Source organism: Candoia aspera, chromosome 15 (assembly GCF_035149785.1).
Source record: "Candoia aspera isolate rCanAsp1 chromosome 15, rCanAsp1.hap2, whole genome shotgun sequence".
NCBI lineage: Eukaryota > Metazoa > Chordata > Lepidosauria > Squamata > Boidae > Candoia > Candoia aspera.
Genome location: NC_086167.1, coordinates 11470292 through 11491923, shown reverse-complemented (window position 1 = coordinate 11491923; position 21632 = coordinate 11470292). Strand labels below are relative to the sequence as shown.

The window sequence follows — 21632 nt, the reverse complement described above, 5'->3', positions numbered from 1 at the left end:
TTTAAGAGTCATAGTATCATAGAGGGCTCAGAGGATGTTGATGAAATTGAGATCTTTTTTTCCTCCTCCAGGGTACCTTTTTTCAAATGGTGTACATAAAACAAGAAATAGGAGAACAAGTCATGGTTATATTATACGTAGCTCAAAAATAAGGAGGAAAAAATGGGATGTGAAAAAGGAAAAAGAAAGAGGGAGCATCTTTCTAGGACCTCGTACCACGTTCACAAAACCTTATCTAGTTCAAAACCCTCTTTTTTGTATTAGCTGCAGCTCCCAAAATACCGGCAAATTTTGGGTTGTTTGGGCAGAAAGAGGCCTTCCCCATCAATGGCTACCTGAGCCTTCTAGTAGGAGATGCCAAACATTAATTAATCTTTCTGCATGCAACACTTTCTCAGGGGTGTGAGTCTTCCTTGAACAAACTAATCAAGGTTACTGTGGAAGATCCATAGTCAAGCCTACTTGAAAAGAAATAAAAGAAATGAGAGCATCTTTTGTGTTTTAATCTCAACTCTCTTTGAACAGAAGTAGCCCTGCAGTTGCTCAAAAACATAATCTCTGAGTTGAATTTTTCACCCTGTATTCCGTCTGTCCATCCATCCATCCATCCATCCATCTTTTTTGGGGGGAGGGGGTGATTCTCTGCCTCTGCCCTAAATAACTGGCAGGGTACTACTGGGGCAGAGAAATGCTGAGCCCCATGGAATCATAAGATAGGAGTAAATGAAATCTGGTATCCTCCAGATGTGTGGAATGTACTAGCCAAGATGGGAATTGGGACTTAGGACTTGAAGTCCAAGCACATTCGTGGGGTACCAATCTGAAGGAATTTTGAGTAAGAGATGCCATTTTTCAGAGTTCCTCTATTGCACATAATGTGCAATTTTCATCCTTGGTACTGGATGCTCCATTAAAAAAAAAAAAAGCCCTACCACATGTCCCTTTGTGACAATTCCTTTCCACCCACAAAATCCTTGCGGCAAGCATTGATTTTCCATGTCATCATCTCAGAAAAACAGAGACACGGTGCTCATTGTTATACATTTATGGATGCAAAACAAATTCCTCAATAACATTCACAGTTGGGAATTAATCAAAGTATGCAAATGACATTTCTGTCCTTAGCAGGAAGGAGAAAATTCAGGGTTGAGCCTAAATATGATGCACAGCTAAGCTAGGAAACATGAAGAACTTGGATTTGTGGACAGCAGTTCTGGTTCTAGAAGGCCAATAAACCCCATGTTCGTGTATGCGATAACGTTATCTGCCCATGTTCCAGCTTTTTGACACATGCTCCCCTTGTCTAGCCAGACACCTGGGTTCCTGGACGAAGCGGAGCAAAGCTTTTATCTATTTTTCATTCACAAGATTTGAGCCATTCCTTGCATAGTTAACTATGAATTCATTTCTGCTTTTGGTGTCCTGAAACATCCCCTTTATAGTTTTCCATTAGCTTACCTCTGTTCCTGCAGCAGCTAGAGTCTCTGGTGGATCAGAAGGCCTCCTTCTGAACTGGCATTGGGCTCTGTAATTCACCCAGTGGGATTAATGGTGAAATACAAAAAACACCAAAACACCAACAGAAAAAGAGAGAAAGGGCGATTATACCGTGAAAAAAGAAAACCTAACCTTTCAACTAGATGCACACTTATGCCAACACCTCCTCCTATTTCCTACGCAAAGCTAGTTAATAAGTGAGAAAGAAAAGGTCGAGAAGAGAGAGATTTATAAGCGATGCTTTTTGGATTCTCTCATTTCCTTCTGGAAGGGTTTTAATCCAACAGGAATGAAATAAGAGAAGGAAGTGACCGTCACAGTGTTGTAGGTTGAACCTCTGTAGTGCCAATCTCCTTAGGACCTGTCTTCTGGAAAATATAAGTTTACCTTAAGTTTCGGAGACTTAAGTCAGATGGACTGAATTCTGTCATCCAGAAATGCTTCTCAGAACGTTATTTAATGGGACAACTCAGAGTTAGGCAACGAGGTATGGTTAGAGGTTCTGTTTGAATTCCATGAAAAAAACTTCAATGGTGGAATCAGTTTCCTAGGGAGATGATGAGCAATTTAATAGAAATGTTGGCCATCTGTTAGGGGTTCCAGCCCTGAGTAAGGGTTGGATATGAAGGCCTCCTTCATTTCTTCGAGTTCAGGGATTCTAACATTGAATTATGGGTCAGGTAGCAGGTGATGATTAAGTCCTCAGCCTAGAACCCTGGAGAGCTGCTGCCAATTAAAATAAATTACTGTGCCACATGGGCAAATTGTACTACTTGATAAAAAGCCAGTTTTCTGTTCTCCTCCTCAAAGCCACATTGCAAGGGCAATTCCACCTTAAAGCAGTATGCTTGAAGTAGACCTGGATTTTAGTAAACCAACTCAGCTGTTACCACAGTTGGTCAACCAGTTTAGAAATCAATTTATAATATGCTTTTCTGCACACTAGCTGGGCATCCTGAGATTGGACATTGTTCTTCTCAATATTCCATCATATCTGCAAAGAGCATTATTAATAATCTTGGGTGGGCTAAAAGACAAGCTTTCATAAATCAGTTTCCACAGATGTTCACTCAAGAAGACCCAATTAGGACCTTGGTCTTAATCCCCTGAGACCCAGAATACCCAGTCACATTGAACTGAAATTACCTCTAAAAATAATGGTGAATAGAAGAAAAATACTTCCCATTCTGAATTTTTTTTCATTCCCCTTCGTCTGCCCAGGCCATCAGATCTTTTAGAAGAAATCCATTGGCAAGCTGCTGCTGGCATGAACTAACTTATTAATGTATTTCTTGGGTCTATATATCCACTTTTTGCTGCAGCTGAACACTTAAAAGTCCCTTAACATATTGAAACAAATTCAACAGTGCAAGGCGTTAAAATAAATAAATAGAAACACAACAGTAAGACACCATTTATTACCCAAAAGGAGGCTTAGGAATAACCTTGTTGCAAGACAACTCATTTCACATTACTATTTCAACAGTGTATTTCCAGCTACATAAGAAATCTGGCTTTCAGGCTCAAAAAGTTCTGAGGAATCCAACTGTTTTTATTCATAACTTGGGAGATAATTCTCAGATTTCTGTTTCAATGGGTCTTGTTGTAATGTTGGCTTTGCACCATCTGGAAGGTGTTTAAAGGGTGGGTTTTAAAACGGGATGAAAATGCAAGGGTTTTGGGGGAGTGGGGTTTTGTTTGGCTTTTGGAAGCCCACTTCTAGAAAAAGAAATGGAAGGCAAAGTTTCCCTGGCCCATTAACACACAACAAATAATATGGTTGCTGTGCTTCACAAATGTAAATTTATCTGTCACAGAACCTAAAACCAAGAGATGCAAGGGACCATATAGACCAGTGTTTCTCAACCTTAACCACTTCAAGGAGCGTGGACTTCGACTCCCAGAATTCCCCAGCAAGGTTGAGAAACACTGATACAGACTTTCAAGGTCCAACCTCCCCTGTTCATTGCATGTTTGAAGTGCCTCCAGAAATGGTGGGGTGGAAGAAAAGACAGAGACGTTGCTGGGTTCCCCTCTCTTGCCCCAAATCTCTCCTCCTGAAAGCCAAATCCATCCTGATCCACGGGGTCCCTTGGGTTGGGAGGTGGAGGGGAGGGGAGGGGCTGATGGTTGCTAACACCCCCAAATGTTTTCTACTGTGATGACTCATGGTATTCTCTCTTGTTCTTTAGATACCAGCCTGTTGATATCATTCAACCAACCAATCATGTATTGCCAGCCTCATTCGGGGATTCTGATTGGTACTTTGTCACAGGCATCTCTCTTACCTCCACCAATGAGTTCTCACGTAGAAAACCACCACAGCATGACCTGCAGAAACAGGGAATGCCAGGTGAATATTTTGACTCTTTTACTTCTACGTTTTTTGTGAAACTCACAGGCTGCTGGGCCGTGGTGTCTTTTCTTTCTTTCTTTCTTCCTTTCTTTCTTTCTCCCTCTCTCTCTCTCTCTCTCTCTCTCTGTGTTTCTCTCTCTTTCCCTCTCTCTCTTCCTTCTCCCTCCTCTCTAGATCACGAGCTGCTCAGACAAGAACTGAACAATCGGTTTTTGATTCAGAGTGCGGACAGGACTGGCGCCTCTCTTGGTCTGGTGCCGATGCTGAGGGCGGAGTTCCACCAGCACCAACATACCCACCAGCACTCCCATCAGCACACATTCACCCCTTTTCCATCCAGCCTGCCCCAGATGCCGCACACTGCACCTCCTCTGGTGCGTACCCCTTCCCCAAATGTGTGGATAAGTAGAAACACCTCTGGCTGGCCCCGAAGGAGGTGTACGGTCATTCCTCTTCCGTTACTCCAAAGGACGCATTGTTCCAAGCAAATGTGGTGAAATTTGCCTCTGCTGCTCCTCAGTGTTATCTTGATCTTTTCTTGGGCGGGGGGTGGAAGAGAGTGGTCTCAGACTTTCCACTGAAGTCTGGTTGAAGAAGGAACTGCGTAACACGGAGTTTGGAGTTGCCACACAAGCGTGGATACGTTCCTCTCTTTTTGCCTTTTGAGCAGCTGATGTAACCCATCCCTAGCGCGTTAACTGCGAAGAGGAAAGCCTCACAGAGGCTTCGCAGTGCTTACGGCAACGTGTGCGCATCTTTAAGAACACAAGAATCAGACCGGGCAGAGCAAGAGGGCCTTTAATGGCAAAAAGTGTTCTGCGGGCGAGGAAAATCCACAACCCCGTGGAATGTTTTTAAGTCAGAACGTTACCTACGGCCACCTTTGTTTCTCATTCGGCCTCTCTCACCGTAATAATTCAGCGGCTGAGGAAAATATTCTTCTTTGATTGCTGTCCAAGTCGGTACCACCCAGTGGTGGAGGGAGCGGGGGGTTTCCCCTCCAAATGTTAACATTTGATCTGGGGAAGCCGAGGAACGATAAATAAGTGTCTGTGCTTTCAACACTGACCATGCTGTATGGCTGAATCTTTGTTTGTGGCATGGCTGGAGGACTGCTTCAGGTATTTGGGTTATTTGAAAATGTCCTCCCCGAGAGGCCAGCTGGTGGATTTGTGCTGATTTTGTGGAATGCCGCCCACCCACCAGGCGCCACCCGCTTCCCTCAGAATGTCATAGCCAGATACGGACTGGTCAAAAATGTTGGCCGGAGCACAGCGACTCTTTGACATCTTGGGGCAAGCGAGGGGAAGGGGGACCTCCCCCCTTGACTTTTTCATGTCACAGCAGTGCTGTTGAGTTGACTCCTTCCTCAATCCTTCCTTTAGCAAATTCTGGGCTCACCGCTCTTCCCACAAATATTTGGTTTTTGATGCACAGCACCAAACAGGGTTCAACTCCTCTCCCCCTCCCCCCTTGCAGCTCCGTATTTTTGGGGACCTTCCCTTCTGCATTTGGGGAAGAGCCAGCCCGTGGGAAATGACACTTCATCCTTTCTTCTCCTGCCTTGTCATCCCTTTGGTGGCACTAATCCGCTTAACCAAAGAACAAAGAACAGTTTCGTCAACCCCTGGACTGCCTCCAGGTGCTTGAATGTAGCCCAACGATCTTTGTCTTTCTCCTCCTGAGAACGACAAGCTCAAAATTTTCGCTTGGAAGCTGGCCTGAGATTTAAGGAGTCTGTTACCTGATCCCTTTGCGCCCACCCACGCCCCGCTGCTGCCAGGTGAGGAGCGTAAAAACAGCTTTGCCGCACCTTCGTTGTGATGTTTGATCTCCCATTTTCTGATACGCCACTAAACGGGTGTATTAATCCAAATGCCGGAGCGGGTGGCATTGAAACCACCAGCTGCATGTGTTTTAGTAATTTCTGGTATTTACACTGGAGGATACATGACTCCAGTAATAACTGTAATTAACCCAATTGCAAATCTGCTCTCCTGTATGGCGGAAAACGCACAAGAGAGGGTGGCAATTTGGCTGGGGGCGGGGGGCATTTCAAGGAGATCACTTCTTGCCATGCTAGGCCTTCCACCTGCTTAAGGCTGGAAGGAGTTAATTGTTCTTAAGGCATATTCAGAATATTAAAGTGGGGGGGGGCTTAGGTCAAACCAACAGTGTTCTGAAAAGCATGGCCAGGAGGTGAAATAGCAGACTAAGAATAAAGGGGGATGGAGATCCACAGTGGCTTGATCTGCACAAAAATTCTTGATTTTTGTTAGCCTCCGATTTCAGAGTGGGGTTGAACAGAATGTGGATCGATGTTTTTAGAAAGGTTAATTTGAAGGGGGTTGATGTTGAAAGATGGTGAGAGCCACTCAGGGTTCAAACTGAAGCACATTATGTGAGTAAAAGGTTGAGCCTGGATTAAACTTGGTGATCGACTCATGTGATAGTCTTGAGGCAAACTCAGAGGGATGAGTGGGGTTGAGATGGAAATTAAAGAAGAAGGCAGATTGAAAGCAGCCTTTACATATGAGGATGTATGATGATGAAACAGAAATTGTTGGGTAGAGAACAAGACGTTCTACACCAGCTCATAGAGTAAATTGTACAGACTTTGAGGGAATCAACTGGAAAGCACACTGATTTCTTTGGGAAAGACCTGGATGGTGAAGGTTGATGCTGCTGGTTGGTTGAATTTGCTGCTTCTACATTGCAAATGGATTAAATGTATTATTTGATTTGTACCCTACCATCACTTCAGAAGCATATGGCGGCACTCCCTTCTCCAGTTTTTCCCCACAACAATAATCCTATGAGTAAGTTGGGCTGAGAGAGATTAACTGGCCCCAAGTCAACCTCAGAGCTTCCATGGCCAAGGGGGAACCAGAACTTGGGCCTCCCCAGTCCCAGTCTAGCACCTTCCCTACTGCATGACCTTGGCTCTTGGGCTGAGAGAGAGGGAACAGCCCAATCACTCAGAGGCTTCCATGGTTGAAAGGGGAATAGAACCTGGGTCTGCCTTCTCCTGGTCCATCATCTGAGTCTTTATAGCACTGTGGCTGTTGGCTGAGAGTGCCTGTCCCAGAGTCCCCCAGGGAGCTTCTGTGGCTGAGGGGAGACTAGAAGCTGGGTCTCCCCACTCCTCGTCCAGTACCTTCACCACTGTGCCCCACTGATTTTCTAGATTAGGAGGGAAGTAATGTGTTTTTTTTAAAGGTGCTCTTTAAAATGCAAAGCAAAATAGTAACAACCCACCTCCACCCTCTATGAACTACCCAAAACCATCATCATCCTCATACCTTTGGTTATACTTCAGTTGCATTCCAAGGCTTATATAAAACCAACCAACATCTCTGACTTTCTGTTTTTTTCTAGTTTGACAAGTATGCTCCCAAACTGGATAACCCTTACTTTCGACATTCCAACGTAAGTGCCTTTTATTCTGATTCTTAAAAACTAGCGTTTTCTTGGTCCTTGATGGTTTCCTTATCTGTTTTTGTTGCAGCAAGTTTCAGCTGCATAGTTTTTGGGGGGATTAAGAAAACAAAAACAAAAAAAACCACCCTACATTTATTTTCATTCTTGGAGCACTACAAACTGCTCAGACAAGAGTCATAAAACTCCTTTTGCTCTTTTGGATGTTCCCAGTTCATTCTGCCCTTCTCCAGAGGTTCTGTTTCAGATCTAATCTCTGATGCATTTTTTTCTTGGAGACCTTTTCTCAGCCAGGTCATAAATCTCTCTCTCTCTCTAGCACTTTGGACTTCAAGTTGGGGCTCATCCAGAAATTTCCCCCAAAAATAGAAAATTAGGGAGGGTTAGAATCCTGTGACTTGGCATCTGATTTTCCATATTGAGTCAGGAAGGCAAGCTCATGAGTCAATCGAGTCACTATCAAACCAGCACTCAAGAGACCTACATACTTGGAATTAAGCAAACTGAGAGCAAACGGGTGTGTTATATAAGGAAGAAAGACAGTTGACCAAGATGAGCACAACGTGTTAGACAAATGAAGGAAAAATGAGTATAGAATTTGCAGGATACAGGCCAAATCTGAGCCTCTGGCAGTCTTTATGCATAAATAAAAATGGAAAAGCATTACTTTTTCATAAATGATGCCCAGATTTTTCCACTCTCCATTCTGCATTTTTTTTCAGTAATGTTCCCGCTTGTGAGTTGTTTCAAAAATTTATGGATCTTTTCTAAGGAAGTGTGAGCTGAGTATAATTGACCTTGATGAGACGCTGGGCATTTCGTGCAGGATCTATGTGCTACCGTTAACCAGAGTAGCATTCCCTGGCTGAAAATGGGCTTTTAAAATGTATTTGTTTATTTATTTCTCAAATTTTTACTACCGCCCATCTCCCCCCAACAGAGGGACTCTGAGTGGTTTAGAATACATTTGATGCACACGCAGAAGCTCATTCCTTCCATCAAACCCAAATAACATGGTTACTGCTCTTTAGAAGCACTCCATAAAGCTGCTTCAAAGTGAGGCTTTCACTGGATTTCACCCAGGCCAACATAGTGCTTCAAAGCTGGTACAGCCCTAATTTTCCCTGGTCCATTTAAGCTTCTGAAATCCTAACTGGGCAAAAATGTCTACATGCATACCTTCAGTGAATATGACACATTTTTACTATTTTATGGGGGTTTTTTTTCATTAAAATTGGATCATTGTAGAAAATTAACTATAAGTTAAATACAGTTATGGGCTATCCAAAAGACATGGTTTCATCATTTAATCCTTTGAGGTGGTACTTACCATCTCATTTGAGGCCATAAATGGAAGTGCTTGAGAAACACTATTAGACAGTATTAGCGTGCAGAAGCCCAGCCTTAGGTCTAACAAAATCTACTAACAGGTAAGAAAGAAGAGTATGGTGACACCATCTTGGCAAGGCTTCCATAGAACCCCGTTCAGAAACTTCAACTAGTTCCAAATGTGGAGAGTTGGATAAAGCAGTTTGTGTATGTAGCCTCACTGTGTCCCCAGCTGTGGGAGCTGCTGATTTCCAAAACCCAATTTTGAGGAATCAGTTTGACCTTGAAAGCTCTAAGCCAACTGTGGGCAGCTCTTTGCCAAAACTCCTACTTGGCCTTGCCATGAAACCCAGGAAGGTACAGCCTACAAAAGGAGCAGGTGGGACCAGCATAAAAAGTAAATATGCTTATTTTATACATTCAGTTAAAATGAAATTGAGTTAATGCAATTATACTCTTGAGTTGCACATTTAACAATTTCCCCCTTCTGTGACTTGGAAAAAAAATCAGAATTTGGTACCGTATTTGGTGGTTTCTGGGATCTTCGTGCTTAGCCGCTCTGCCCTAAGCATTTTAGACATGCCTTTAAAGGATTGCCCACATTTTAAGGTTAATTAACTTGGTGAGTACAGAGGGCCTTTTCATCCATCACTGCAAGCCTTCACAAAGACATTAATCCCCTTTTCATTCCAAATAGCTTTTTTTTTTGTGAGAAGTGTATTTTCCTTCTGGTAATTGGTCTGATCGTCGGTGATTTTTTTTATCATTATTATTATTCATCTTGAGGACACTGGTTGGCCAGACATGGCTGATTATTACTGCTCTGACACTGTTTTATTTATATTACTTTACTTGAATGACTTTGGCAGATGGCAAGCCTAGCCAACCTTGGATGATTTTGGAAGCTAAGTAGCATTGGCCACAGATAATCCTTGAATGGGAGACTTCCCCTCAGGGGAACCCAAGGCTGTAGACTAACCTTGGAAGCTGAAGAAAAAAATCACAGAGGAAGGCAGTGGCAAAACATTTCCATTTCACCGCCAATAAAACTGCAAATACCATCTCCAGGAACTGAACTTAACACAAGGATATTCATATTTTTATATTCATATGAGAGAAGCTGTCTTGCAGACAACTTGGCTCTGAAAGGCAGGCCAGAAGCTCTTAAAAACAGATGTGTTTCTCCATATCCTTTTAACCCAATGGGCATCTTCTGCCTCTCAGCCTAGTCAAGGAAGTGCGAGAAGGTGGTAGAACTTCCTGCCTTCCTTGTTCTGCCAGTCGGTTTCTCTGGTTGCTTCATCAACAACAGCATTTAAGGAACCAAGACGTGGTTGGCTAAAAGTGTGTGCTTCTTGGCTGGCACCTGTGTTAATCACTTTGTAACTGGGAGGGTCACTGGAGATTAAAGTGGCTTGTTCTGCAGGAGGCTTGTGAGGGCCAACCACAGAAGAAAGGGGATCAAATGAAATCACCTTTGTTTGAGTCAAAAGAGCATCCTTTGTGGGACAGAACTGCTGCTTCAGTAGAAATAGGGAAGGGAAGGGAAGGGAAGGGAAGGGAACGGAAGGGAACGGAAGGGAAGGGAAGGGAAGGGAAGAATGGAATGTAACTCTATTCCTTCAGGGCTGCCACTTGATTTTAAAGCTGGCTATAAGGAAAATGTGAGCCCATTTAAAAATACCCCAAATCTCAGCCTTCTCACACCGGAGAATTTAAGAGAGATCATCCTACCATAGATATTACCTTATTTTTAATTTGGTGAAAAATGAGCTCTAGGAAGTACAGTTGAAATATGCCTTCTAAATCTTGCCTTTGGGTGAGGGTGTGGGTTATCATTTCCAAAAACTTAAAAGTCGCACTCCTCTGTTATCCATCTGCAGTGCAATTTCTCTCTCTTTTCCCCTCCAGTTCTTTCCAAGTTACCCTCCAACCGTGCCAGGAATGCCTTCAATGCTCCCACATCCAGGTCCTTTCGGGTCCCTTCAGGGAGCTTTTCAGCCGAAGGTAAACATTGATTAGGATTCCCTTTCCCACTGATTTTATTTTTTTGTTCTTGATCCAAACAAATGGTGGCAGAGTTTTGACTGGCATGTTCAGAAGTGGTTGTATCAAACGTCATTTTCAGAAGGGGCCTCTCTGTGCCTTTGGTTGTCCTGGCCTGTTGACACGTGTGTTTCTGCACATAAGACAGAGACAAGGTTGGTTTTGTCAATTTTTTTTAACAAGCCATAATGGCCTACTTTGCACATAATGCCAAGCCAAAAGAGTGGATTTCCTCTTCGTATTAAGCCAAAACCCAACAAATCCCATTACTGCGTATGAACCGGGCTGGAGGTTTCCAAATAAGCGGGCGGGAATTTAGCCAAATCCTGATTTGTTTTATTTTCCACTTCTTCTGCCAAAACCTGCAGGAAAAATGGGTGGAACATAAAAACCAACTGGGAAGGAGCCAGGATTGGTCCATAAATAAATCGTGGTTAAAACAATGGTTCAAACAGGGTTCAAACAAGCCAAGATATGAAATCACCATTTCGCATGGCCCCAAACTGGTTGCCTAAAAATAAACCATGGCTTCATCTGGCAATGAAACGTCTGCAAGAAAACAACAAGGCTCAGAGAGCACCAAGGAATCCACCGTTCAACCCTGAGCTACAAATATTTGCTTCGATGGGTTCATGGCTTCTTTCTCAGGCATAGATTTGCTTATGCTAACTCAAAAAGCCACAGCTAAAGCATACAAGGGCTCCCCTTTCACAAATTACAATCTAGATGTCACGCCGGGCGGAGATAATAGGTATACTGTTGAATCCTGTGAATCTAGTTCCATGCAGGTGTACCAGTTGTTGGGCACCTGTGCTGTGTAACACAAGAAGAAACCTGGTTCGGGTACAGTTGGAACCAGAAGTTTTTCTTTTAGTTCTGAGGGATAAACAGCTTGAAACCAAGTTTGGGACTTCGTTCTTACATGCAATAACAGCGGCAAGACTTTTGTATGCACAAAGGTGGAGGAAGGGGTGGCGAAATGAATGGAATCGGCAGAGGTGGCGAAACTGGCTGCACGGATTAAAGAAAACCATTTGTCTAGCTTTGTTTCTGTTTGGAAACCACTTTTGGACTTTCTGTTTGTCGCTGAAAAAAAATGAGGTTCTGATTTTGGGATTCGATGATTCAGTTGGGATAAGATGATGGAAATAGAGTAAGAGGTTAATCTACTTTTTGTTTGCCTCTCTGCTGAAGCAGGTTGGAAGTCACTTTTGGTGCTGCACTTTCTTCTTATTTCTGCACTTTTAAGTTTGCCTCTCCTTTCTTTATTCTTTCTTTAATCTTTTTCTATGTTTTTTCTATTTTATCTGTATGTTGAAAATCTAATAAAGCTTGTTTAAAAAAAGAAGAAGAAGGAAAAGAAAGTTGGGGAAAGTTGGGGCTCACCACTGACGGGATGGGCCTCTCCCCACACTGGTTGTTTGGTTTTAGTTGTTGCTTTGCACAAGCTTCCCCGTCCCCCACAATAAAGATTTTTTTAAAAAGAACAATGTAGGGAGCGGGCAGTAGATTCTGAATGCATGTGGTCCGAGTCTTAATGAGCTGAGGGTTTTTGCACAGAAGCCGAGCGGCTCTCAAGTCAGCCATCAAATTGATGGCTGCAGTGAAACCAACCAAAAACACAAGGCCATCTGTGAAATTCATCGGTTAAGCAGCAGCCTGTTTCCCATTAACCCTTCTCCCTCTCTTTCCCTCTCTTTCTCTCTTTCTCTTTTTCTTTCCCTTTCTCTTTCTTTCTCTCTCTTACCCTCTCTTTCTCTTTTTCTTCCTCTCTCTCTCTTTCTCTCATGCTCTAATTTCATTGAAAGTTTTAAAAATGAAGGTAAAATGCAAACTAATACAAAGTAAGGAAGAAAAAGAAAGAAGTTGAAGAAAAAGCTAGAAGTGCAAGAAAGAAAGTAAAAGGAAAGTAGGAAAGAAAGAAAAAAGATACAGAGAAGTGGCTTCTGATCTTCTTCACAGCAGTTATAAGTACAATTATAAATTGACCTCTTTCTCTAAAGTCACATCATGACTCTCTTCTTTCCATAATCTGCCCTGTCTGATCATCAAAACCATGAATCAGTTCATTTTTTTCTGTTTTATGCAAAAAGTCCATCGGGGTCCCATTAATTCTTCTCCAGTTGCTACTCAACTAGCCCCACAGAAGTCACTTTGGCAAAAGTCAGGGAGGAGTTTGGTGGAAGTATCCTGTAAGCTAGCTGTGTGGTTTCTCTTTGTTTCTTTTTTTTGGAAAAATATTCTGAGTTTAGCCAACCAGCCAAGTCATCTCAAGCATAGTGATTTCTGGACTTACCTTTCCAACAAATGTACTTCTTTCCCTATGCTCTGCCAATCCAGCTTGAATCAGGCAGCTGGCTGAGTCCCTCGTCCTTTCGTACCTATGAGCAAGATTGATTGATTGATTCATTCATTAATTCATTCAGTTTATACACACCCAACTCCCAACAACTCTGGGTGGTTGACAAGGAACATTAACATTAACAACTTTAAAACAAACAAAAGAATACAATAATAAAAGAAGAAGCTAAGAGGGCCAAACCAGGCAGCAACAAAACCAACTCCTTGAAAGGGTGCTACACCCATCCTAGCCAAAGGCCTGTACACTCTTATATACTATTTCCCTGAAACAAGGGTTGGATTGGCAGAAGCTCTCCAGAGCATGGTGTGAATCAACCTCCGAGCATGTTGGTTCCTGCTAAAAATCAGGGGGAGAGAGAGAGAGATTTGAAAAAAAATTACATGAGTAAAAGTAACATTAAAAAAATATAAAGCAGAAAGTTAAGGGGAAAAAGAGATGAAAGAAAAAGTGCAGGACTAAAGATCTAGGTTTGATGCATTCCATTGGCGGCCAAAGAAATTCTCACTCCGCTGAAATCATCTAGAAGCCATGTAGGATGGCAACCGATCCATAAATACAGGGCAGCGACAGCTGGTTTCACATATGCTGTGTAACAATTTGCTTACCATGGTTTATTGGGGATGCACACCACAGTAAATAAATCAGGGTTTGACAAATGACAATGGTTTGGCCCAAACAACGCCATTGATTACGATTGATTTTACGCCATCAAGTCAGCTTCAGCTCTTCGTGACCACATACATAGACCTTCTCCAGGATGAAGACAACACCCCAAGTCAACTGTGCAAACTCAATCACTGATCCTTCTTTTTCTGTGTTCAGCCATGTGCAGAAGATACATCAGCCCATGCAGGCTAGTAACTACCTATGATTCTCCCGCGCTGAAAATTCCCATCCTTGTTCTCACAGCATTCCACTATATGTGGCAGAACTGGGAGAATCTGGCTGCACCTAAATTATCTTTAACTTGCTGCAGTCGTGATTAATCTCCTTGGACGAGAGACAGAATACAAATCTTTCCAGCAGAACAAAACTCTGCGCAAATCATTCTAACCTTTCTTCGGCTCAAACGTTCCTCTTCCTCCCATGCGGCCCCTGCCTTAAGCTCTAGATCATCGTGACAGATGTGTCCGGGGGCTGACCGTGGCATAATGAATTTTGTCTTCCTTGCCCTCTGAAGCAAAGAGTTTGTTTTTGTTTCCCTACTCCTGGTGTCACTTCCCCAAGGCCTCGTATGTAAATCCCCGCCACATGATCCCAACTTGACTGCAGACTTCTTAGTTACTTTCCCAAAGGCCATTTCTCATGAGGTAAGAACTTGGAAAGGTCAAAAGTATTCAATTTGCTTTGCAGAAGGAAGCTCTTCCATCTGTCTTCGGGGGAATGGAGGACCAGAGGGCACTGTTATCGTTTGCACTATTAATGTAATGTGACCTTAAAATGCATCACAGCTGTTATTTTTACCTCCCTACCCATCAGTTTAGAAGAGGGCCTGATAATTCTCCTGCTCAGAGGTAGAGGCCGAGGGTCTTTTCCACACCCACAATTCAGAACACATCATAGTTCTTTCTTCACTTCCTTCCTATTTTAAAACAATCCTTGATCTGTCAGGTTTGACCTGTCTCGTGCTCACAGGCCACTCCAAAGGCTCCTTCAAAACTGACAGCGATTTGGCTCACTTTGCAGGTTTAATGTCTAGCAAGGGAATTAGTTAAACTGACTGCACTAATCTCGGAGGAAAACAGGTGCCGGGCCATTGCATGGAAGAGCTGGTGGCTGTCCCTCAGCCCTCATTCCGTTCCAAAAGGCAAACACTGGATTCTAGGGACTGCTAGCCCCAGGGACAAAGCTCATTGCCATATGAAGGGCTTGGTTAACAATTGCCATCATTCAGCAAGGCAATCCCACATACGATACCTGGCAAGGAGGAATGGGGAGGTAACCCTGGCTGACGAATGCAGGAGCTGTTCACAGAGGGGAAACAGCTTTGTCCTGGGGAAGAAGAAACTGAGAACGAAACTTAAGATAACCACACCCGGATTCTGTTTGGTATAAGAAGAGGCAAAGGGAAATTCAGGCAAACTTTTCAAGCTTCTGTTGTTATACCCTATAACATTAAAGTAGCATTCCTGCGAGCCTTGCTGTGTCTAGTTCCTGACCTGGCCTACTCCGATGGGCTGACACACTCACTCCACACAGCTTTGCCAGCCATCCCAGCTACAACATTTTACCTTTTCTTGAACCATGACCAAAAGCCCCAGATGTTTGTTTGTTTGTTTGTTTTTAGCAAACACTTACAACACGCACGTGTAAGTGAAATAAATAAAGTGTTCATTAAAATGAGAAAGCATAACGTAGTATGCTTTTTTAATTAAAAAGGGGAGCCAAGGAGAACTTGGAGATAGATTCCCTCTGCCCATTGAACTTCTCGAAGGAATGAAATGTCTCTGGAGCCGGCTGTGTTTAGCTGACCTGGGCTGATCTCAAAAGGGCTAAGCAAATGAAACCTGATTAGTCTTTGGTTGGCATCTTCCGGGGAACTCTAGGGCTGCAGGCTGGGCTGAGATGTTGGGGAGAAAAAAAAAAATCCTGGATGAAGGAAAGGGTAAACTCGTTCTGTATTGCTTCCAAGAAAATACCAGCAAGACTTGCAATTAAAAGGAATTAATTTAATTAATTAATTAATTAAAAGACATTCGCCTGGATCTGCATGGCGTACATTTATATACTAATAAAGCAAAAGTCCCTGTTAAAAAGGGATGCAGTGGCTCTGCGGGTTAAACTGCTGAGCTTGCCGATCGGAAGGTCGGCGGTTCGAATCTGCATGATGGGGTGAGCTCCCGTTGCTAGTCGCAGCTCCTGCCAACCTAGCAGTTCGAAAACATGCAAATGTGAGTAGATTAATAGGTAACGGCGTTCCAGTTAGTCATGCCAGCCGCATGACCATGGAAGTGTCTACGGACAAACGTCGGCAATTCGGCTTTGAAACGGAGATGAGCACTGCCCCCTAGAGTCGGACACGACTGGACTTAATGTCAAGGGAAACCTTTACCCTGTTAAAAAGGAGAATGGAACAGGCACAGGGCATGGGGAAAAGGCAGCGTCAGAAGATTCCCCACCAGGCTCCCTTGAACAAAGCAAAAACATTTTTAGCTTCAAATAGTGCAGAAAATTTAGGACACACCAGTGACTGGCTGCAGAATGGGCTGTTACATCTCCTTACGATGCCACATTATCTTTTCAGTTAGCCAAGTTGTTTTAAATAACGCATATGAGGCGACCAACAGATGATTTCCTTTATGTTCCCAAGACCTGGTAGAGCAGATTACTGAAAACCAAATAGATGTGGTGGGCCAATGGAGCCCCAGCAGTAAAATTGTTCCATATCAGGATTGTAATGCAGGATTTGGGGGAGGGGGAAAGAGTTCCTTCCGTCCCACATCCTCTTATGCCAGTTTTGTCTTACCCCACCCCAAAGTGTTCTAATGCTATTGGCTGTTGTTCTCTGTTGACTGTCAGGGAGAAAGCTTTCATTTTGAGTTTCCTGACTGTTACATCCATGTGGAGTCCTTGGTGCTCTCTGAGCTTGGTGGTTGGCTTGCAAATGTTTAATTACCCAGCTAGTTAACATCATCAGTGCTAGTGAGTGTGGAGTTTGCTCCCTGTTTATACACAGTAGCTTGCCCTGCCGGTGTGGGTGGGGTGTGGTTTTCTCCTACAGTGTAAGGACTATAGCACCCACTATGTAGGACAGACAGGCAGAAGACTAGCAGAGCGCATCCAGGAACACCAACAAGCAGTCAGAAGACACGATGAAAACTCCTTAATCTCACAACACATGGACAGACTCAATTTTCAGCTGGGAAACGGTGAGCATCCTAGACCAAGCCAAATCCACAAATACGAGGGAATTCCTGGAAGCCTGTCACTCAGACACATCAGCCATCAATAGACACAGAGAGATAAGCCACATTTACATGCGGTTCAAAAGACAATAAATAAGCTCAGAAGGAAACCAAAAGACCAGAACAGGTCCTCTCCAGCAGCCTACACCCAGATAAGCAGGGATTAACACCCGACAAACAATCAAGCAGAAAACAAGACCCTGATCAAGGAACTACCAAGGAAAAAGCCACACCCCACCAACACTGGCAGGGCGAGCTACTGTATGTAAACAGGGAGCAAACCCCACACTCTCTCACACCGATGATGTTACCTAGTGGGGTAATGTAGATGTAAGAATCCCTTGTTCCTAACTCTTAGCTCAGGTTTTTCTTGCCCATACACTGAACTTAATGTCAGCACTGCACTAACCCCGTCCATCGGCAACCCTTCTGAAAATATTGTGCGGTGTCATCAGATAATCCTTCCTGTTTGCTAGGATCACATCAAAGCATTGCTGGAACAGTAAAGCATAACTCACCAGCAATTTTCCTTTTGTCTTTCTAGACTTCAAATCCGATTGATGTGGCCAGCAGGCCTGGCACAGTGCACCATACGCTTCTGCAGAAGACACCAGGGGTAGGTACCAAGTCCAGTGTTTTTCTTCTCCAGTTTTGGGCTGATGTGTGCACAAAATTAACCTACAGGGGATGATTTTTCATTTGGGCCTTGGTTTGCAGCAGAAAAAAAAATCATACTTTTGTGTTCCCACCCTTTTTTCAAAAACAAGTATCAAAATTAGGGAAATGTTAATTATGTCATCTGAAGAAAGAAGAGAGGGAAATTAGATAATTTTTTTATCAGGGCTGAATTCTGAGTTACTGACTGGACTGAAATAAAGGGGTGGCGTGCTTAAACCATTTCATTTATTTTCTAAGGCCTGGTGCAATTATGTTCTTACCCTGAAATAAGCAGGAAGCATTTTTCCTGCTCAGTTCTGCTCATTTACTGGTATCCCCCCACCCCCTGTATTAAAATCCTTTTCCCTTTTATCATCCAGGTTTCATAAAAGTTTAATTTGTCTTTCCATATTTTTTCTTAGGTGGCTGACCCCTATCGGGCTCCTGTGCGAGTAAGTAAGGTTTGTTAGGGAATTTTTTTTAATCTACTTCTTATTTTTAAAATTGGAGGGGGGGAAATGAGAAAATGGGTAAAAACTATTCATAATGGCTTTTTTTTTTAATGGTGAGATTACAGGTTGCAGCAGGTGCAGTGTCTAGCTGGAAAGAGCTAAACAGGGTCAGATCTAGCTGGTACTTGGATGGGAATATAGTTTAGTTTGGAAAGTCAAAACAAAAAATATCCAAAAGAAAGTACTAGTTAGATTAGATTAGTTTCCAGCCTGGCTTTTTTGTTATTTTTCTTCCATCAACTCAAATTCCGCATCAAAACAAAATTGCATTATTGGCATAAGGGTTGCAAATTAAGCAGTTACGCCGTTATGCAGATTTGCATGGCAGCAAATCACACGCATTTCTCAGAGCTAGTAGCCCAGAAGCTTCCAATTTGCGTGCAAAGAATGAAAATTGTGCAGCCCTCTCAGATTGCCAGAAGCCCAAAAGGTGTCTGGCTTACCTACTTCATTTGTTTATTTTATGAATCCAAGGGGCTGATGGGCCAGTAGCTATGAAACATGGTGGCTGTAGGAAACATCCACCTTCTGAGAATGTGCATTGTCGAATGCTAGTGTTGGTGAGAACACAACAGCAAGAAAAAATGCCTCCAGGCTTTGTTTTGATGTGCTTCTTGGAGGCATCATCATCATCAGAAAGTGCTACAGGATGTACAGATTTTTTTCTGGAATGAAAGCTGTACTTGGCTTTCAGTGGGGTGCTGAAGACCACACCAAGAAGTAGGATGGCTCCAGAAAAAAAAAGGAAAACATACGTCAGTTCTTGAAGTGAAGAAATGAATGTTCTATATGAATTCTTCACAGTTCTGTATTTAGTATTCCTTCCCTGATTAAAATGAATTCCTCATAACTTTTAGAGGTCTCTGAAGACTATATCTAAGGCTTTCAAGAGGCCGCTGTTCTCCAGAAGGTCTCAGGTTAGGAACATCTGCCGTGCTTCATAAAGAGGTTTTTGGCCTGATTCAGCTCTTACTTCTTCCGCTTGGCATGCAGAAGCTTTTGACAGTCAGTTGCAGGATCAGGCCAAGCAGGAGAAAATCTTTGGACCTGTCTCCTTAGCAAATTTGCCCATCAAATGAAGTTTGGGATGATCTAGATCAGTGTTTTTCAAACCTGGCAACTCTAAGATGTGTGGACTTCAACCTCAGAACTGCTTCCAGTGTGCTGGCTGGGGAAAAACACTGATCTAGACCCTTCTCTTCTTACCCCCACCTGAAAAAGGGGTTTCAGAGCAAAGTTGGGACATAGTCTGGCCCTGTTGAAGCAAGCCTTTAAAAGCTGGCTCCGTCCCCAGGCCCTGGATTGGAATGGGTGGTAGACCCCTCGTAGGCCGCTTTGCTTCGTTAATTGACCGTTCATTTGCTCCAGAGTTTCTTCAGGACGATACACATCCTGTGTTTTTACAGTGCGTGAGCGTTGCATTTTGCAAGCTGCCCTGAGCCGTACACACTGGGGCAGCCTATAAATCAAATAAACAATTAAGTCAGTTGCTCAACGGAGGGAGTGGCTGACCCCACGGCTGCTTAAAATTAAATCCCGGTCCTCATTCCATTGCAGAAGCCTGGGAAGTGGTGTGCTGTCCACGTACAGATTGCTTGGCAGATCTACCATCACCAGCAGAAGATAAAGGTAATTGAGTACATTCGTTCAGGAGGGAGTGGCTTTTCCTTCTGGCTTTGAGGCTTATGTTCCCACTGTCACCACCCCTGATTAACAAAGATGTCCATTTCTCACGGTGTTGCTTCCCTTTGTGAAGTGTGGAATTAATTAAGCCTTTCTATCTTTCAACATCTACCCTAGAAATCTAAATGGCTGTGTTTCTCTGGTGGGGCAGGGCATCCTGGTAGCTAACCCAGTCCAAGGTATTAACTATACAACCCAGAGGAGAAGATCAGACGGAAGGCTGGGCGGTGCTCGGGTCGGGCGGGGGCCTACAAAAGCACGCGTGTTTAATATCATTTCCCTTCTGTACTAGTACCTCCTGTGGAATATGGAGTGTTATCCTGTTCACAGTGAAATGAGCGATACGGTGAAGGACATTTTACAAAACATAGAGCAGGCGAGTAGAATGACACTCCTGATGTCAGAGGTGCTCGGGGGCGTTCGGCGGTGTTGTGTGGACGGCGGGAGGGGAACGGAAGGGAAGTGTGGAATTGGAGAGGTAAGAATGTTAGTTATGGCTGGTGTCCCATATCCTAGTGATTTCTCCAATACCCGTGTGGGAAGAATCCAGAGACTGCCCTCGTCAGCTCAGTGAAGTTGTGACTCATCTTCCCCATGTCCTTGGGTCCGTTTTAGGATGTTACTGAGGCTAACAAAAAAATCCAGGAGGGACCTAAAGTATTTGAGCTAGAAAACTTTGCTAGGTGCATAGATTAACATGCCTGAAGATTGCAAAGCGTCCGTACCACATGGTAGAGTTATAGGTTGGAGAACATTTGGAGTGAGGCATGGAGGGACTTGGTGGTGGCGTCTTCAAAATTTAGATCTCTCTCATCAGGAGATGTTAAGAGAATGCTTTCAATGAGGAGGGACAGATTTTAACAAACAAAACACATCTACCACTGAAAATACCTATGCTTCAGAATCATAGCATCAACCACAGAAGAAAACATTTAACACCCTGTGGTTGGTTGCTTTCTGTAGAAGTAGCTTGGTAACAGTTGGACAACGCCCAGATGGTTTGGGAAGATGGTGGTTGCAGAACCACAGCCTTCTAAATTATTTGAATAAAAGCAGGTTGATAGTCAAGGAAGTTGCTTTCACACCCTCCTCCCTATTCTCATCACCGCAACCCCTTTGTGTTTTTTTCATTGATTCATTCCCATTATTTACTGCCATAGCTGAGTAACTACAGGGGGGAGGGCAGAAGTAGAAAATGAGTTCAGTGGACTTCATATTGAATCAGTGGAAGTTCTCCTCTGATTTTCATGGAACTGTGTGCTGGTGTGAAGAGATTTAGTGAGTGTTTCTTTGAAGTGGAAGCAGTTTGAGAAGGAGACATGCCCTTTGTAGGAATGATGAAGGATTGACATGGCTCAATTTGGCTTTTTAACAACTGTCCACATTACAAAACTGCCGGTGCCAGTTTTCCAGACTTCCTGATTAAGGCATGCCAGGTTTTAAGCCCAGTGGTAATCAAGGAGATTTTGTAACCAGCATGCCCATCACCCAAGCCATCACCCTGTCAGAGCAGGGGTATGCATGAGTAAGGCACCAGATTGTGACACTTCCTTGCCAGCTGTCAGGTGCCTGAGCTGCAGAAGACCCCTGTCTCTTCCATGGCAGTTAATCCTGCTTTTATGCAGAAGAAATGAGAGCTTTCCTTTGTTCTAGGTATACATTAAGCTATGTAGTGGATGCAGAAGCAGGAACCAGTAAAATATAGTATTCTTACTCTAAAGAAATAGGGATGATCTGCTTGTGATGACACCTCATCATGCATTTTGTTTTTCTATTCATTGACAGAGGACAAGGGGGAAGAAGGGAAAATGTTGGATTGCACTTTTTGAAAGCAACCCTCAAGTCAG

The 21632-nt window shown here is 43.5% G+C and overlaps 1 protein-coding gene across 10 annotated transcripts in view; it reads left to right on the top strand.

Annotated features, from left to right (window-relative positions):
• Positions 1 to 21632, top strand: part of FBRSL1 (fibrosin like 1) — a 529962-nt gene that overhangs the window by 494678 nt on the left and 13652 nt on the right. For 6 of the 10 annotated variants that reach the window (XM_063315886.1, XM_063315888.1, XM_063315884.1 and 3 more), the window contains 7 exons: positions 3690 to 3850; positions 7232 to 7282; positions 10532 to 10627; positions 17478 to 17549; positions 18013 to 18051; positions 19660 to 19731; positions 20078 to 20161. In XM_063315886.1, the coding sequence (XP_063171956.1) occupies positions 3690 to 3850; positions 7232 to 7282; positions 10532 to 10627; positions 17478 to 17549; positions 18013 to 18051; positions 19660 to 19731; positions 20078 to 20161 (575 nt within the window). The remainder of the gene's footprint in view (positions 1 to 3689; positions 3851 to 7231; positions 7283 to 10531; positions 10628 to 17477; positions 17550 to 18012; positions 18052 to 19659; positions 19732 to 20077; positions 20162 to 21632) is intronic. The other 4 variants (XM_063315893.1, XM_063315889.1, XM_063315885.1 and 1 more) reach the window with 3 other exon arrangements.